The sequence below is a fragment of the Emydura macquarii genome, unplaced genomic scaffold (genome assembly GCF_026122565.2).
Source record: "Emydura macquarii macquarii isolate MOO-44397 ecotype Brisbane River unplaced genomic scaffold, CSIRO-AGI_Emac_v2 contig_306, whole genome shotgun sequence".
Taxonomy (NCBI): domain Eukaryota; kingdom Metazoa; phylum Chordata; order Testudines; family Chelidae; genus Emydura; species Emydura macquarii.
In genome coordinates this window covers 12,922,585-12,940,990 of record NW_027130443.1, presented here as the reverse complement: position 1 = coordinate 12,940,990, position 18,406 = coordinate 12,922,585, and the positions used below count along the sequence as shown (strand labels likewise).

Here is an 18,406-nt window from a genome sequence, read left to right as displayed (position 1 = left end):
GTTGATGGTGTTTGCAGGAGCTGGACCCAGCGGCTGAGTGAGTGGCCCCAGGAGTCCAAATGCTGCCTGTAGGCCTGGGTTCGAATCCTGGCTCATGAGACATGGATCCACGGGGGGATCCAGTCCCCAGGGGGACCTGTTCACATTACAAAGCCAACCTGCAGTTCATGGGGGGGGTGCAGCCAATCGGGAGTGGGGTGTGTTGCCAGAGCTTGGAGGGCACCTTGCACAGTGATTAGTTGGCGTTTACGCTGTCAGATACCCAGCTTCAGTGAGCACGCGCGTTCCCCAACGGCGTTAAAGGCAGGGGGACGTGGGGGGTGACTGGGAATCGGGACTAGCAGCTGAACGCTGCGCTGATGCTTCGCTCCGACGTGCCATCGAAACAGTCGGAGTGTCACTTCTCCCCCCTGCAAAGGTGACCTCGCTTCTCCTCTGGGGCTCTGACCCCGGGGAGCATTCGAATCGCAGCTCCCCGGTGCCAGCTTCCCCTGCTAGAAAACCCTGCTCTGGGTTGGCCTGGGCTTTCCCGCGGCTCTGGCTCCCAGGGGAGTGACTTTTGTGGAGCCGCTGGAAGGTAACTGTCGAAAGATGCATTCAAGGCGGTTGTAATAAATAATATGCTCCCCAAACTGAGACATGATGTCATTTCAAAACACATCCGTGTCAGGCGGCCGGGCCTGGTATTGCCATCAGACGGCTGCGAAAACCCCCGAGCAGCCCAGCCAGTGGAAGAACAAACAGGAGCCCTCGAGATGTAAATGTGTAAATTCCCACCAAGAAAAACGCTGCCTGATGCCAGGGACTGCGTGTGAGAGACGGTTCCGGCTCTGCCTGGCTGTGCATCCCCTGGGCTGGACGCTGCCAGGGAGCTGAGCTTCCCTCCTTCTCCTTAGATGCGTTGGTACGACGCTGCAAAGCGCTGTGCGCGCTCTCCTGGACGCCGGCTGGTGGGACCAGCTAGTGTGGGCAGAGGAGCCGCTTGGTTCATCCTCCTCGCATGTGGGATGTAAACCAGCCACGCTAGCTGCTCCGTCCTCTTCAGCTGATTACTTTTATAGCCCCAGCTGTGTGCACGGTGAGGCTGACAGGGGGTCGTGTAGCTGTCTGGGCCTAGCTAAATTCCAGCTTAGGGAGTGGCATTCTGCCTCTCTCTAAATCCCCTGAATGGCGAGGACTGGATACAGCTTCCTTCTTCACTGCCTCTCCCACAGCGTCGCTGCGTGCCGGGTGTACAGCTGCTGCGCTCCACGCTAGAAGTGGCTGCATTTCAGGCACGAGAGAGCATAGCCAGAGCACACTGTGTCCCCAGCTCGCTCCCGAGGGACATAAAGGGGGCTCTTCACACAGCAGAGGGATTGATCCCTGCGGCGATGGGCGCGTGCGTGAGACCTGGACACTCCTGTTAGTTACATGGGGGGAAAAGGGAGAACCGGGTAGGACTGAGGGTGAAAAATCCTCTCCTCACTGACATGCAAGTGCCTGCAGGGGGATGAGGGGCAGGTTAGACTATTAACAGCGTAGCCCCCACCGGGAACTCTGAGCCCCCCCGTAGACCTAACCTCGCCTACAGCTGGGCTCTAGAGAAGCCCGCTTTCTCCCCCTAATTCCTCAATCCTGCCAAGGCCGTTCAAGCACACTTCCTTCAGCACCGGCTCGCCACTGACCCTTCCGTTCTCTCCTTTGCCATGACAGGCTGGGATGTGGAGGCTGGAAACAGCGAGGGTATCAGCCCTGACGTCCTGATCTCCTTGGCCGCGCCGAAGCAGTGTGCCACCCGCTTCCTGGGCAGGCACCACTTCCTCGCCGGCCGGTTCCTTCCCTACGACGTGCAGAAGAAATTTGAGCTCAACCTGCCCGAATACCCAGGCACAGAGTGTGTGGTTTCGCTTTAAGGCTTTGGGGGGGGGGGCGGGGGCAGGGAGGGGAGTTGGGGGGCAGGGAGGGGAAAAGCCACCCGGCTCCTCCACAATAAAAAGGCTTAAAAGCGTTTTGTATTTTTTTTAACAGCCGGGGGACTCCCTGCTGGGGTGCTGCATCCGCTACAGAGGGCATGCAGCTCCCAGCCTGTCCATGGACAGCTCCAACCACCATGACCAAGCCTTCACGTTTATCATTTAAACTCGGGGGGCCAAGGGGAATGCCCCCAGCATCAAAGACAGCGCTGAAACAAACCCCTCCCCTCCCGCGGGTCCCACGGGAGCTGCCGGGGGCACGGGGTTGAATTGTGGAGGTGAGGAAGGGCCAGGTGGCTTGTTCCCAGCATGCCAGGGGCTCAGATATCCCAGTGACGGGAACAAATGTAAGAGCCTCCCTGGATAGGTCCCTCCAAGGTGAATTGTCTCCCAAGGCAGAGGTAGATGCTTGGTCCCCCGGGAGCCATCCAGAGCCCTGGAGAATATATGGCAAAGAGAATCCTCGCCCCTGGCGGGACGGGCCCATATGACCTCACAGGCCTTTTCCATCGCTCCCTGCTGCGATGGATGTGTTGGGGTTTATCAATGCCCTTTTCACAGGAATCCTTGGTAAATAGGAGCCTGTCCTGCAGCCAGCCAGTTGGCAGGTCTCTGCCGCTGCCGGCCATGGAAAGAACAGGGAGGCAAAGCTGGTGGCACTAGAGGAAGGATCCGGCAGCCGTTAGTGCAGTTCTAGCCCCGTTGGCGTCTGTGTCGGTGGCTGCTCGCCCTTGTGGGGATGGAGGAGCACAGCGGTTAGCCGCAGCCCTTGTCCGTGAGCCGTCTGCATGCGGAAAGGCAGGGAAATGACCTCCCTCTGCACCTGCTGTTCCCTGGTGTAACCGCCCGGCTCCCCCTCAGCCGGAGAACAGGGCGCTCCTTAAGTTGCTGGGGGCTGCTTTCTGCTGGGCTGTTGACGCTGGTCCTAGAAGGCTTCCGTGCCGCTCCCCTCCCCGCCAAGCTGCCAAGAGCGAGGGGTCGCTGAGCCGCCCTCACGCCACCAACTCTAGGGAGGCCTCGGAGCCGCTGGAACATCTGGGGTGGCCAGCGCCAAAGGGTTAACCACTGAGGAAAGCGTTGCTGAGGCTGGGTTCGTGTGCGTAGCAAGCGTTCAGTGCAATGGTAGGCGAGGAGGTTCAGGGCGTGTCACTACATTGGAGTCCCCCAGAGGCAAAGGGGACCCAGGCTAGGCCCATGTCCACCAGGCTGACTAGCGCAGGCAACACTGAGTTGGGTGGATCTCCTGTGAATTCTGCCCCAAGCTGTACCTGGTGCTATTCCGAGCCTGGCCGCTTTGCCATACGGGGAGGAACCTGCATTTGTCTGCAGATCAGTGAAATCTCCAGGGGCCAAACCCCAGCACCACGACAGCCCCTTCCTCTGGTCCTGAGTTAAAGCTCTTAGCGGCAACACCATTTGCTGCGGCTCCCGGTTTTCAAGAGCATTGAAGTGGCAAAGCGGTGCTTCGGTGGGAGCGTTCCCTTCCCACGTGCAAAGGGTCCCGGGAGTTGTTTTGCAGACAGTATTTCAGCTGAGTAGGAAGCACAGTGAAGCTGGGTGGAACAGATGGTATGACAAGCGCTTAGGACGTGTTAGTTGCCCTGTCTCCTTCCCGGTGCTGTTAGCAAGGCCCAGAGCGCGAGGCTGACGTGCTGCTAATGCTCCGTCCCAGATCGGCTTGTTCTGGTGATGTTTGTGCGTGTCGTCTTCTAGGAGCTGGATTTTGTAAGCGGCTGGAGCCTTGCTAGTGGGTGTTGTCGAGTTAGAGCGTGGGGAGCCCACCCAGCTTGCTGCATGGTCCATTGGGGATGCACAGCCTCTCCAAATCCGGCCCGACATGCCGCATCTGGGACCCTTGGGGCTAGCAGACAAGGGCAGCAGGACCTGCCCCCCTCCCCCCCCGTAGCGTTTAAGTTGGGGCCTTGGGCACGTCACACAGGGCCCAATTCTGCACCCTGGCAGCTAATGGGAGTTTTGTCCTTGCCCTCAATGGAAGCCAGATCAAGCCCATGGCCTCCCTACCTCTTAGTTCTCCCCAGGCACATGACGCAAGCTACTCGCTTCAATGGTCCCTAGGAGCCCTACAGCGCCACAGCTCTGGCCTGGCTGTGCCCCCTCCCACCCCAGGATGCTTTGGCCACTCTCCCCATTGACTATTTTCTGATCAAGACCCTCTCGCGCTGTCTGGATGCTGATTTGTTCCTAGCTCGCCCGACCTGAACACGCCACTGTGCCGTGTGCAGGAGGCAGATGTCCTGCCGTGCGCTGGGAACCCTGTGATCCTGCAGGCTGAGGTGCTCACGTGGGCGTAACATGCAGGCTGGGAAGGAAAAGCGAGTGTGTGTGTAGCTAGGTGTATATATTATTGTATCGAGGCTTGTCCATTTCTATGACTGCAGCGTCCGTCCCCCAACGGGAACCGAACGGGCTATTAAATCAGGGTCAAAAGTTGTTTGGCACTGCACAGCAGAAAGTCTGGATCCCTTGGGATTTGCTCGTGTGTGTGTGTGTGTGTGTGTGTGTGTGTGTGTGTGTTGAACGGTTTTGTGTCTGTGGCCTCTTGAAGCTTTGTCGTTTGCACGCACACACAGTCACGGTAGCAAACAGAAAGCCAGATGAGAACACTGCTAATAAAGATGGAACTGGAAATGACCCAGGGTGTGTGGGCTTCTTATTTCGCGCGTCTCCTGCATCTGCAAAAGGGGGCTGAGAAATCTCGCCAAGTGGTAGCAGGAGCTGGGGGGCCTTGCAGGTTGGTTTCCTGCTGGAGGAGAAAGGCCTGGGAGCACAGGGTCCCGCCCTCAACGCTCCATCAGCCAATGAGCGTTTGCTATCATGATGGACAATGGGGGAGTCACTGTATATCCTGCTGGAGAGGTGTTGGGGTGGAGTGCATCAGGGACACTCTCCTGGGACCGCAGTGGGCCCAGAGGGCACTGCTTTGCCCCATTCCTCGCCCAATGCTCTGCCCCTCGGCCGGTCTGTTTGATTTTGCTGCGATGCTTTGATCTCTTGGCGCTTTGCGGGCGCAGGAGATATTCTTCCCTCACCGTGGGTCCTTTTTAAAGTGCAGTTTGATTTTAGGGACCCGACGAAAGGTTTGTGGTGGCATCAGCGGGATCCCCAGATTCACGGCCCTTATGGCCAGCAGGGGCCATTCTGGTCATCTAGTCCCACCAGCTGCATCGCCCAGCAGGCCACCAATTGTACCGCCACGTCCTGCCTCCAGCGCAACAAAAGGGACTGGCGCTTTTAGAGCAACATCCATGAGAGATGCCAAGTGACAGAGACGCTGCTTTGCATTTCAGCGCCAGTTTGAATAGAGAATAAACCCTATTACCTGCGTCACAGTGACACCCTCCCACTCGGGGACTGCCAGTCCCAGGGGGCACCCACTGTGTCAAGGGTTGAGCTTTCCACCACCTGCCAGTGCCTTTCCCTGGGCTTCTTCTTTCACCTGGGCCCTGCGAAGGAAGCACCTCCTGGCCACGGGTGGGCAAAGCGGGCAACTAATTGTGCCACTCACAAGTGACGGCATCCCTGGTCCTGCCATAGACCCACCCCTTTCAGGCTGGCGCTGCCTGGGCCAGCATGCAGCAGCTCGTCCTAGCGAGACAAGGCGTGGGAGGGAACATCTTTTACTGGACCATCTTCTGTTGGTGAGTGAGACAAACCTGGGGGCTCCACAGAACGTTCTGCAGGGCAGGGACGCGTGCTCGGTGCCAGGGATCAATCCAGGTGGAATGGATGGTTTAGCATTTCTAGATAAACTTTATTTCCAAGGGCCATGCTAGGTGAAGTGGCCTGTTGACACCCCTCCAGAGATGGGGTGGGGGGAAGGAAGGCGGGAGGGAGGGAGGGAAAGGAGTGCATGCAGGTATGTGTGCGCACGTGTGTGTGTGCGCGTGTGTGTGCGCTCACGTAGATAGTGGGATACAGCTGGCTGTAATAAGCCATAAATCCAGGGTCTCTCTTCACTCCACGATTTGTAGTGTCTACCAAAGTTAGGACGTGAAGCTCTGGGCAGGTGTCTTTGGGCAGGAGGAGGGGTAGGCCAGATCCAGCCCAGCCCTGGCTTTGCCCAGGTGACCGGGTGATATTTTCCTTGGTTGTCATCTCCCTCGGAGAGTTCCCTGGGGGCGCAGGGATTTTCTGGGCTGCCCCGGGTAGTTGTGACCATGGCGGTCGGGTCGCACACACACACACCAGCGCTGGGCCAGGGGCGCGGGGCTCGGACCTCCCTGGCTCTTCAAAAGCCCGGTTGTGTGGGGCGGGGTTCACCGGGGTTTGCATCTGTTCTTCTGGCCGGGACCGGCGGCGGGGGGGACCCTCTGAGCTGGCGGCTCCTGCTCCTGGCAGCTTCACGTCTAAAAACCACCCCTGCCTGGCAGCGCCGCCTGCTCTCCCCGGGGCCCGCAGCCACGCCGCCCTCGCTGGGCTTTGGTCCCCCCTTCTCCTCTTGACACCTTTCCAGCCCCGGCAGAGCCCGGCGGCCCGTGTCCGGTTTCCCCCGCCGAGCGCTCAGCTCTCCCGGCGCGCCAATGGGGACGCAGCGGGCGGCCCGGCCCGGCTATATAGACCGGAGGAGACGCCTCGGCGCGCCCAGTTTGCCCTCAGCCGGCTCCGGGAGCCCGAGGGCCGCCGAAGCTCCGGGGAGGGGGCGGGAGGGGGTGAGTCGCCCCCGGACAGCGGCATGGTGCGAGTCACGCCGGCCCTGCTGCTCCTGGCCGCCGGCTGCCTGCTCGTGGCCCCAGGTGAGGACACTCCGGATCCGGATCCGGAGCCAGGGCAGTGCCGGGGGGGATCCCTGCCCGCCTAGTCCTGCACCCCCCCCCACCGGCCAGGGCTGCTCGCGGGTCCCCCCTCCCGGTGCCGCTGCTCGGGGGCCCCGAGCCGGAGTTACTGCCCCGAGGAAGGGGGTGGGGCTGGTGCCGGGACTCCTGGGTCCCGACTCGGGGCTGGTTCTGCCGCTGCTTTGCGGCGTCTGGCGGGACATGGGGTGTGTGTGTGTGGGGGGGAATCACTCGCCCCCAGCCCCCCCTCGCTCCCCGGAGGTCCCTGGGCAGGGGAGGCGGGCGGCGAAGCTCAGCGACGGGGCGCCCGAGGTGCAGTGCGGGGGGGGGGAAGCCAGCAAACAGGTTAGACCCAGCCGCGGGGGGGGGGGGTCGCTCCCTTCGCCCCAACACTGTCCGCAGGGTCGATATTGCCCCATCCCTGCAAACATCCCCCCCGCATCCCGCTGACCCCCCCCCCCCCCAGTTCCCACGGGGACCCGGGGCCTGGCTGGGGGGGACTCGGCAGAGCCCAAACCCTGATTATGTCACGGGGGCCCCGCGCCCCCAGTCCGGGGCTGCCCTGCCGCTCCCCCCCGCACCTGTCCCGGGGACCGAGGCTTTCACCTTCCCCCAGCCCCGCAACACCCGGGGGAAGAGCCAGGACCCGGCCGGCGCATCCGGGCCCCCAGCCCCGTTCCCAGGGTATCTGCCGGCGCCGTTCGATTCGGCAGGGCTCTGCCGCTCCGTAGTGGGAATCTGGGCCCCGATCCTGCACTCGGGATCGCCTTCCATGCAGCTCCGGTGACTGGACCTGCCCATGTGTTTTACCCTCCTAGAGCAGCTGCCATGTATAACACTCCGGGCTGGCGCTAGTCTCTGCTGTTCTTGAGGGGATCTCTCTCGGATTTGGGGGTGCGGGGGGGGGAGAGGGGGGCACACAAAGGGTGAATCTGTCCCAGTTCTTGGTTTTCTTTGAAAACGCAACTGTGTTTTCACGGCTTGGGAGGAAAACATCCTGCCACCAAACCCCGGCTCCGACCCCTCTCCACCGCCCTAGCAGGGTGCTTGTTTTCACAGCACGGTCTTTGCTGTGTCTGGACGCTGGTGTCATCCCAACCTCTCTGGATGCTGCGTGATGGGGTGCAGCAGAGGGGAGAGGGCGGTGGGGTGCAGTGGAAGGGGGGATGCAAACACTTTCATTGTGTGGTTCTCGACAGAGCCCCTGAAGGATGAGTCCCGACCGGCCAAGACCAACGCGCTGGGGAAACCCAGGAAAAAGAGACCGGAGCGAAAGCCTCTCCGTGTGGACAGAGCAGGTCGGTGCCTGGCTGACACCCGGCCCTGTCTGCTGGGTCATCGCCTGCCCTGTTATCAAATAACCGAGTGCTGCGGTCAGGGGAGCAGCGCAGTGCAAAACTGCTGGGCACCGGCCGAGCGGGGGGTGGGGGGAGCTCTGGGCTGGGCTAGCAGGGGGCTGCCAGTCGGGACTGAGGGGCACCGGCAGAGCTGGGGGTGGGGGGAGCCCAGGTTTGGGCTAGCAGGGGGCTGTGGGTCAGGGCACCGGTAAAGCAGCACCACCCCCTCCCTTGCATTTCATCCAAGATTTTAAAAATAATAATAATAGTTGCAGCTAAAAGGCCCCAGATCTGGAACCACAGCCGGGTCCTGGCTTCAGAAAACCCCTCGGGACGGTGCCAGCCGAGCCCTGCCATCGGCCAGGGCCAGACGCCTGGGTGCTGCTGGCCTGCAGGTGGCACCAAGTCCCTGAGCTATGGAGGCGACGTGGGGCTGGAGAACACACTGCACTATTATTTAGTGTCTGCATCCCTGTGGCGTGCAGGAGCTGTGGGTAGGGGGGGTGTCCTGGGACCCCCATGGCGCTAGGGGCCACACAAACACCAAACGTCCATCCGAGAGGGTGATAAATGACAGGGGCATTGGCCGCTGACACCCAGAGGGGCAGACCTCAGACGGCCCACCGAGCTGGTGCTCCGAGTGGCGGCAGCTTCCTTAGGGGAGCAAAGCTGCCTCCCAGGATGCTGAGTGCCAGCAAACGTACGGGCTGTGACCTGGAACAGGGACAAATAAAACCAGCCCTGATCCAAGGCATGGCGCAGACTCCAGAGCCTCCTGCGTGCCCAAAAGAGCCCGTGAGCCGTCCATGTTGCAACCCCCCTCCACCCTCCCACATCCTCTTGTTCCTGCAAAAGGCCAAGGAACCAGCCAGGCTGGAACAAGCCAGTTGCCCATCTACTCGGGGCCCTGGTGCTACCTGGATGTTGCACCTGCTGGGGTGGTGTGGTACCTCCAGAGGTGGGAAGGATTCCTTCCTGACCCTCGTCCATAAGCTCCAAGTGGGGTGACCGCAGGTTCTTTTCCCTGCCCCACAGGCGCCACCGAGTGGACCTCCTGGTTCAATGTCGACCACCCTGGCGGGGAGGGCGATTATGAGAGCCTGGAGGCCATCCGCTTCTACTACCGGGAGCGGGTGTGCGCCCGGCCCGTCTCCATCCAGGCCCGCACCACCGAATGGGAGCTGCCTGAGGACATGGGCGAGACTGTGCACTACAGCCCCGAGAGGGGGTTCTGGTGCATCAACAAGGAGCAGCCGGGGGGCAAAACCTGCTCCAACTACCACGTCCGCTTCCTGTGCCCTGCGGGTGAGTGCCCTTCTGGAGTGGGAGGCGCTGGCCCTGAGGATCACCGGGAAGTGCCACATCCAGATCCCCTGTCTCCTTGGCATCGGGCCTCTCCCGCACTCTGCATCTGCCCAGGGGCACTTACGTGCCGGGTCTGTCCTCTGTTCATTGCCAGTCCCTGGTGCTTCAGCCCCGTCCCAGTGATGCCCTAGGCCCAGGGTGCCCCTCCCCTCCCTCCTGACCCCTGTGACCTGAAGCCTGAGGATCCTTCTGCCAGCTGAGAGAATTGTTACTGACCATGAAATTACCCCCCTGGGATCACCCTTGGGCATGTGGCAGCAGGGGCATCATCCTTCCAGCTCCCACCCCACCAGCCATGTGCCAGGGGGCATGGCAGAGAGGGGGGCTAGGAGGAGGGCCATGAGACACTGCTCTCATCCCCCGAGAGGGGGGCTAACGTGCCCAGCTGGCTCGTGGCCGCAGAGGATGGATCTGCTGACATGCAGGGGACGGTTCCCGTCCCACCCCAGCCCGGCCCCCCCCCCTCCCTGCCACCCAGTCGCACCGCAGCCTTTGGCTACAGGTCCCTCAGGGTCCCTTCAAGCCGCCTGCTGCCCCCCCCCCCATCTGCCCATCTCCCAGTGTGGGGGGAGGGTTTAGCTACTCCCTAATTTGCAGCCACCCCCTGGGGCACCTCCTAGGGGCACAACAGCCCCTGGACCCTCCTGCCACCTTCAGCCTCCTGGGTCTGCATTCCCCCATGTGCTGGGGGAGCGATCGTTAAACCCACCCGTCCAGCGCGAGCCCGGGTCTAGTCGCCTCTCCCCATCTGCGGTGACAGAGTCACTCTGTCTCCCCACCCTGTACCTGATGCGGGTAGGCCGGGGGGGTGTTAATCCTCTGCCTGCCAGCCCGTCCCATTCCGCTCCCATCTGCTGGGAAAGCTGCTTGCAGGAGAAGGCCCCAGGGATTGGGATCTGGGACAGCTGGACCCCTGTGCCAAACGGGAGGAAGGGGTGTCTCTCACACACACACACACACACACACACACACACACACACACACACACAATGTGCCTGGGGAGATGTCACTTCCAGGGCCATGAGGGGTAGCACAATCCCTGGGCCCGGCCCCGCCCCGCAGAGAGAAGGAGGGTTTCAGTAGCTCACACCCGCTGGGATTCCCTGCCCTGGCGGCTTCCCCCAGTAACCTCTCTTGTCTCCCTGGCCTCCCCAGAGCACAGCGACTGGTCGCACTGGTCAGCCTGGAGCGCCTGTTCCCGAACCACCTGCGGGGGCAGCGGGGTCCAGACCCGACAGCGCCGCTGCCTCGACAGCCAGCCCCTGACCCCGCTGCCTGAGTGTGCAGGGAAACCCACGGAGAGGAGGGCGTGCAGCGGCGGGCCCTGCCTAGGTAACGGATTGTGGCTCTGCTGGGATCTGGGGCAGCTGGGCCCCTATGCCAATGGCAGGCCCTGGTCCCGGGATCAGCTCCCCTGTTAATCAGGGAGCTGTGTATCCATCCCCCTGGGGCCGGAGGTGTGGGAATGCCCAGCTCGCCGGGGGCACCGATTGCTCATGGTATCTGGGGCAGCGAGGCCCCCATCGGGGTTGTCAACCCCCAAAAAGCCACCGGCAAAGATCTCCAGGGACTAGCGCAGCAGAGCGGCTGCGATTCCTTCCCGGGGAGGGCAGTGCGGGCCCCACACACGTGTGCACATGCCCACTCTCCCAGCCAGCAGGGGGCAGCGTACCTGTGCACACACACACGCACACCAGTTCATCAACCATGACTGTAAGCTCTTGGGGGCAAGGACTCTTTATGGCTCTGTTTGTTTGTACAGTGCCTGGTACACCAGGGTCCTGGCCCCTGCCCAGTGCTTCTCGGGCACACACAATAAAGAATCATGACGTGACTCACCCTAATTTTACACCAGTGCCCCCCACCCCCACCGGCCGAGTTATTGCAAGCTCTGGTACGTGCCGTTTTTTAACCAGGCAACGACCTGGCACCACGGCACATTCACGCCAGCTGAATGACATTCAATGACTTTTTCTTTCTGCCGTTCACTAGAACAGAAACGAGGGGGGGAGACACCCCGTTTTAAACACTAGCGGCCCTCAAGACAGCCAGCGCATCAACGGGCAGGAATGTCAGACATTTGCCTGTGGTCCAGATGGGCTGATTTTATTTTTTTTTTATGGAGCAGATATTTTTAATGGACTCTTTCAGGCAGCCGGGCGCTGGCAGCTCTGAGCATGAGATAGGTTCTTTGTGGGAACAGGCACCAGACCTCTGCATAGCTGGGGGATTTTTTAAGTTGCTTCCCCCCCTCCTAGCCCAATGCATGGCAGCTTTTCTTTAAACCCAGCTCTCCACAGCGGTGCCCGTACGGGCAGCTTCCATGCCATCTGTGCGGTGGGATCTGTTCAGGGTAATTGAAGTAGCAGAGGCCTAGGACATAAAAATAGTTTGGCAGGCGCTTGTGGAAGGCTGAGCCTGTGAAATTGACACTGGGTCCGGACGGCTCCGTCGTGTGCAGCGTCCCCCGGCATGGTGCGCGTTGGGCTTGGCGTGGAAGTGATCCTCCTTTGGCCCGGGGGGGGGCCAGGACATCAGGCCATGCCAGGGTGCGGGTGGGGGAGTTTTTGTGAAATGAAGTTTGCTCACATCCCCGGTTTTGGGCACAGGGGAAATCAAGGCAAGAAGCGTGCCGCGTCTCTGTTGCCTGGGTTCTTGTGTTGTCATTTGCACCAGTGTGAATGCAGGTGTGAACTGCTGCCATTGCACTCTGCTTGTGTTTCACGCTCACTGTGCACTGGTGTCAGTGAGGGCAAAGGAGACGCAGCCTTCAAAGCCCTGTGCCCTGTGCCAGCATGTCATGGGGTCGGTGCCACGCCCAGCATGGATGCCCAGGGAAGGGGTCACCTCTGCCCCCTAAGGAGGATTCAGCGGAGATGGGGGCTGTGTGGGGTGATCCCGCCTCCCCCCCCAACAGGCGCGTTCGCCAGGCTCGGGGCAATGCACAGGGCAGGGGCGCTCTCCCTGTGGGTCCATCTCCAGGGCTGGTGGGCAGCCTGTCCAGCTGGCACAGGGTTCTCCGGACAGCCTGGTGCTCATGGAGGAGCCGCTGCCTGATGGGTCTGCTGGCGTCTCCACCCCCAGATGCCAGGTGGAGCGAGTGGGGCGCCTGGAGCCCCTGCTCCAAGAGCTGCGGTAGCGGCGGGAAGCGAATCCGGCGCCGGAGCTGCAAGAAATCCAAGAGGTCCCGCTGCGTTGGCCGCCCCTCGGAGGTGCAGAAATGCGCCCGGACACCTTGCCCAGGTACTGGCCATGGGGATACCCACAGCAAGGGGGACCAGTCCCCGGAGGGGCCAGGGTTTGGGGGGCAGGTCATCCTGCACCTGCATTTCGGGGTATCTGGCAGGGAACCGTTGTTCTTCAGGACAGTCCAAAAACCCTCTGGATTTGGGAATTGGACTGAGCTGGTTGGGGCCTGAGGTCAGCCCCTTGCCTGTCTGTTATTACCCCTAGCTCCATCCATCCGTCTGTCTGTCCATCCAGACCTTGGCTCTCTCTGAGCGGTGTTTGGAGTCTCTCACTCTTCAGATCTCCTCCAAACCCGTCTGTAGGAAAGACAAAAAACCCCAGCCAGGGAGCTCCCCCCTCGCCGCTCCGACCCCGTGTCCTCTCTGTCCCAGGCTCTCTGCCCTCCCCCGGCCCAGAGTGGGAAAGAAGGCAGATGCCCAGAGCTGGTTTGCAGATGTGGGTGCAGCCCAGGGGGGGGGGGGGTGATGGCAGGAGGGACACGCCTGCCCTGCCGGCACCTAGCAGAGCCCAGCGACTTCGAGACGGGCCTGAACCCCAGCTCCGAGCAGCACGCACCCCACGGAGGGAGTCAGGCTCGTCTCGGCGTGCGGCCCACCTCCCTCCTGGCCCCTGTCCTGCCCACAGAGGCTCCGGCCGCCCTGCTCCTCTCCTACCTCCTTTAACGAAAGCAGCATCCGGCTGGGGCCGCAGAGGCAACCTGGCCGGGGCTGGAGACTGGGAATGGCCCCGGACAGCAGAGCGGAGATCGCGGGGCAGAGCAGGCTGCGCTCATCTGCGGCGTAGGCAGCTCTGGTGTGCTGGGGAGGGAGGTGGGTCCCCTAGGCCCATCTCCGAGCCCCCAGGTTCTCCCTCCTGATCTGTCCGGGGGGGGGGGGGGGGGGGGTGTGTGTGTGCAGCAGTGTGTCCCGCTCTCATTGCATTGGGCTCTGTCCCTGCCCCCAGCCTGCCAGCTGAGCTGTGCCCCGGGCGCGGTGAACAAGAACTGCAGCAGCTGCACGTGCCAGGACCACACCCTGCTGGGCACCGTCCTGACCGCCGAGGGGGCCGCCCTCGCCAACGCCCGGGTCTCCCTCAAGGCCAAGCCCCAGGCCGTGCTGGCCAGGAGCAACCACCGGGGCAGCTTCAGCATCCGGGGGCTCTGTGCCGGCAGCGGGGCCAGCGTCAGCGTCCAGCTGGAGGCATTTGCCCCGGGCGAGGCTCAGATCGTCTCCAGGGGCTCCAGGACGTCATCGGTGCAGGTCACGCTCCAGAGGCTGGGTGAGGCCCCCTGCCCAGTGGGGGGTGGGTCCCACATCCGCCTCTGGGGAGTGCTCCAGGCAGAGGAGAACAGCCTACTAGTGCTGCCAGCTGATGGAGTTGCTCTTTGAGCTCCAGTGGGGGAGAGGCCTGGCTTGATGCCTGCAGGAGGGTGGGTACAAAAGGGAGCCCTGGAAGCACAGGATCCCCCTGACTACAGGCTCCAGGAGCCTGCCTGGGTTGCTGACAGCACGTGTGTGGCGGGGAGGGTAAGGCTGAACTGGGGGGAGCCGGGAGCGTGACTCTGGGCAGGCTGACGGCAGAGCGAGGTGGAGCACAGTGTGTGGGGGGGAGAGGGGGGGTTTGCTGCGAGTGCTGGGGCCTCACTGCCTCTCCTGCTCCGTCTCCCCCGGCAGAGAAGCCCTACATGGTGAAGCACCCTGAGTCCAAGGTGCGGCTGGCAGGCCAGCAGGTGACTCTCTGCTGCGCAGCCTCCGGCACCCCTGTGCCCAGGAAATATTACTGGTGAGTTGCAGGAAGCGCTGGCCCTGGGCAAACCCCGTGGGCGACCGTGACGTATCTTGGGTCTCCGGCACCCAGGGCCCAATATTGGTATTTGAGGGCCCGCCCCCCCCCCCGTCGGTGGCAGTGGCAGCGCCTCGGGGGTCTGTGTCTGTGGGTTCGTTTCCCGCTCTCCCCCTGCGTGGCCGGGACCCCTGCGGCTCCCCCTTGTGCCCAGTGCGGGAGGCGGAGGGGCCGGGTCAGCGCAGCCACCGGGGATGTCAGTGGGGAGCAGCTCCTCCTCCGAGGGCCTGGCCTCCGTACACCGCTGGTGGGAGACCTGGGTTTGACCCCGGCTTATTCTGGCCTCCCGGGCTGAGCTGGGGGCAGTGCTGTGGGACTGGGCTGGAGTAGCAGGGGAGGGGCTGCGGGTCGGGGCTGAGGGGCACAGGCAGAGCATGTTGCATGTTGCCAGCACAGTCAGCTTTAACGTTCACGGACGTCTGTGTGTTGGGGCGGAGGGGCAGGGATGGGTCTGTGCGTGCAGGGGGGACTCTGCCGGGAGCCGGACCGGTTGGCTGCCCAGGCAACAGGATCAACCGGACACGCTCCGCTTGCCGGGCTTTGCAGGTACCACAACGGGACGCTCCTGGACAGGCGAGTCCACAAATACAACAGCAGCTTGGTGCTCCGGGACCTCCAGCCGCAGCAGGCCGGCTTCTACCACTGCAAAGCCAGCACGGACGTGGGCGCCATCAAATCCTCCCCCGCGGCGCTGACCGTCATCGGTGAGTCCTGGGGCGTCGGTGCCCCCCCACCCCCCATGGGGCAGCTCTAGGCGGGAGGCAGGGGATCGCTGCACCCGTCTCGCTCCGGCCGGCTGTTGCAGTTCGTCATGGCCAACGAGAGCTCTGGGTGAGAGCCGGGGAGTTAACGGCCCCCCCAGTCACCCCTGGCCGGCAGGAAGGTCGAGGGGCTGAAAAGCCGTCAAGGCCCCGACTGAAAAATTAGTCATTCCAATGACACGAGTGGGATCCGAGCCCAGCCCCCCATCAGGCAGAGCCCTCGGTCCCTGCAAGGGGCACGACGCCAGGCTGGGCTGCGCCATGCTCCTGTCCTCTGCGGGGCCGGCACGGGGGGGGCCTCTCACCTAAACTCACCAGCAGCTTTGATTGGGGCTGGCAGCTGCCAGCCCTCCGCCCGGCCTGGTTTATTATTGTAGGGTTGCTTCCTCCACTGGATCCCAGGGTCACACGCGCAGCATCGTGGCAGCGTGGCGGGATGGGGTGGCGGGGCAGAGGCAGGGCAGGGCAGTGCTTGGGGGGGGCAGTTGACACCTTGGGAAACTGTCAAGAGTGGCTTTCCTCTCACAGCCCCTGACATGCCTCTTCTCTTCTCCCCCTGCACCCCGACCCCGTCCCAGGCCAGGGGCAGCCGAGCTGCAAAGCCGAGCCGGAGGAATACCTCATCCAGCTGCCCAGCGACTGCTTCCAGGGGGCCGGGCGGTCCCCTTACTATGACGTGGGCCGCTGCCCGAACACCCGCTGCGCTGGCAGCCCGGCAGACGAGCTGCAGTGCCAGGACCGGGCGGGGCACTGCTGCCGGACCCGGCGCATGGAGGTGCGGGAGATCCAGTGCGCCGGCTACCGCCTGCCCATCAAGGTGGTGGCCGAGTGCGGCTGCGAGAGCTGCACCCAGCCCAAGACGCTGGTGCACGGCAGGGTGACGGCGGCCGACAACGGGGAGCCTCTGCGCTTCGCCCAGATCTTCCTGGGCAAAGAGAACACCGGCTTCACGGGCTACGAAGGCACCTTCGCCATCGACGTGGCCCCGGACACGCAGCGGCTGGTGGTCCGGTTTGTGGACCGGCTGCAGAAGTTTGTGGACACGGTCAAGGTCCTGCCCTTCAACCCCCGGGGCGGGGCCGTCTACCAGGACATCAAGGTGATGCGGAAGAAAGAGCCGGTGGATCTAGACGCCACGCGGGCCAATGCCATCCCACTGGGAGAGCTGGAGGGCCAGGAGCCGGTGGGGGAGATTGTTATACCAGCCGGCTCCTTCCGGCGGCCTGACGGGGAGGTGTACAATGGCACCGTCAAGGCCAGCGTGACCTTCCTGGACCCCAGGGACGTCACCACGGCGGCCGCTGCCTCCAGCGACCTCAACTTCGTCAATGCTGAGGGGGATCTCTTCCCGCTGAGGACCTACGGCATGTTCTCAGTGGACTTCCGGGAAGGCGAGACCAACGAGGTGCTGCAGACGGGCCGGGTGGAGGTGCGGGTGGATGCGGAGCAGATCAGGATGCCCGAGCACCTCCAGAAGATGAAGCTCTGGTCCCTGAACCCCGAGACGGGCCTGTGGGAGGAGGAAGGCGCCTTCCGCCAGGCCAAGGAGAGGCGGGGCAAGCGGGAGGAGAGGGTCTTCTTGATCGGCAACGTGGAGATCCGGGAGAGGCGGCTCTTCAACTTGGACGTGCCCGAGAACCGCCGCTGCTTCGTCAAGGTCCGGGCCTACATCAGCGAGAAATTCATCCCCAGCGAGCAGCTGGAGGGGGTGGTGATCACCCTCGTCAACCTGGAGCCCAAGCCCGGCTACTCCTCTAACCCCCGGGCCTGGGGGCGCTTCGACAGCGTCATCACCGGGCCCAATGGGGCCTGCCTGCCTGCCTTCTGCGACGGCCAGCGGGCCGACGCTTACTCGGCCTATGTCACGGCCACCATGGGCGGGGAGGAACTGGAGGCCGTTCCCTCCAGCCCCAAGCTCAACCCCAAGGCGGTGGGGGTATCCCAGCCCTACCTGAACAAGCTGGGCTACCGCAGGTCGGACCACGATGACCCGGCCCTCAAGAAGACCGCCTTCCAGATCAACCTGGCCAAGCCCAACCCCAACAACATAGACGAGGTCAACGGGCCCTTGTATGCCTACCGGAGCCTGAGGGAATGCGAGGAGGCGCCTGTCACTGCCAACCACTTCCGCTTCTCCCGGGTGGAGGTGGACAAGTACGAGTACAACGTGGTGCCCTTCAAGGAGAGCGACCTGGCCTCCTGGACCAGGGACTACCTGTCCTGGTGGCCCAACCCCCAGGAGTTCAGGGCCTGCTATATCAAGGTGAAGATCGATGGGCCCCAGGAATACATGGTGAGGTCACGGAGCGTGGGCGGCAGCCACCCCCGGACACGTGGCCAGCTCTACGGCCTACGGGACTCCCGCAGCGTGTGGGACCCGGAGCTCTTCAACAGCTCGGCGGCCTGCCTGGAGTTCAAGTGCAGTGGCATGCTCTTCGACCAGCACCTGATCGACCGCACCCTGGTCTCCATCGTCCCGCAGGGCAGCTGCCGCCGCACAGCCGTCAACAGCCTCCTGCGGGAGTACCTGGGCCGCCACCCGCCGGGGGCGGAGAACAACGACACAGCCCTCTTCAACATGCTGGCGCCCGTCGACCCGCTGGGCCACAACTACGGCATCTACACGGTCACGGACCAGAACCCCCGGCTGGCCAAGGAGATCGCCATCGGCAGGTGCTTCGACGGCACGTCGGACGGCTTCTCCCGGGAGATGAAGTCCGACATGGGCACGGCCGTGACCTTCCACTGCCAGGAGAAGCCGGTCACCCGGCAGAGCTTCTTCCAGCGCCTGCTCAGCTCACCCGCCGACACCCTGGCCGAGATCCGGCGCCAGATGAGGGGCAACGAGGCGCGGCGGGGCCCCTCCCAGGTGGTGGCCTACCCCGCCGGCCTCAGCCCCGCGTTCTCCACCCCGACGAGACGGACCCCCAGCAGCCGGAGATGGATGGGCCTGGGCCGGGCTCAGCAATGAGCAGAGCCTTCGCGCCTGCCCCCCGACACACACACTCCGGTTCAAAAGCCCTTTCACAACGTTCCCGTGCGTCCCGACGCAGAGCACTCCCTCCCTCCCCTCCGAAAGCGCCCCCCCCCCCTTTGTTCCCCACCCACCAAGTCTCTGTCATTCA

General features: G+C 63.1%; 2 protein-coding genes across 3 annotated transcripts in view; both read left to right on the top strand.

The window, feature by feature from the left end:
* YJEFN3 (YjeF N-terminal domain containing 3) overlaps positions 1-1,895 on the top strand; it is a 41,926-nt gene extending 40,031 nt beyond the window's left edge. For both annotated transcript variants that reach the window (XM_067560327.1, XM_067560321.1), the window contains exon 6: positions 1,696-1,895. In XM_067560327.1, coding sequence (XP_067416428.1) covers positions 1,696-1,895 — 200 coding nt within the window. The remainder of the gene's footprint in view (positions 1-1,695) is intronic.
* A 4,685-nt stretch (positions 1,896-6,580) lies between these two features.
* CILP2 (cartilage intermediate layer protein 2) lies at positions 6,581-18,333 on the top strand. The gene is made up of 9 exons (XM_067554868.1): positions 6,581-6,709; positions 7,948-8,046; positions 9,121-9,390; positions 12,535-12,693; positions 13,461-13,465; positions 13,680-13,956; positions 14,352-14,460; positions 15,067-15,224; positions 15,860-18,333. Exons 1-9 carry the CDS (start codon positions 6,649-6,651, stop codon positions 18,250-18,252), a joined length of 3,531 nt encoding a protein of 1,176 aa, XP_067410969.1. The 5' UTR covers positions 6,581-6,648; the 3' UTR covers positions 18,253-18,333.
* The last annotated feature ends 73 nt before the right edge of the window (positions 18,334-18,406 follow it).

Coding starts and splice junctions, on each gene's coding strand:
- CILP2 (XM_067554868.1), top strand. CDS start 6,649: ATGGTGCGAGTCACGCCGGCCCTGCTGCTCCTGGCCGCCGGCTGCCTG. Junction 8,047..9,120: donor TCTCCGTGTGGACAGAGCAG/GTCGGTGCCTGG, acceptor CCTGCCCCACAG/GCGCCACCGAGTGGACCTCC. Junction 15,225..15,859: donor CGCGGCGCTGACCGTCATCG/GTGAGTCCTGGG, acceptor ACCCCGTCCCAG/GCCAGGGGCAGCCGAGCTGC.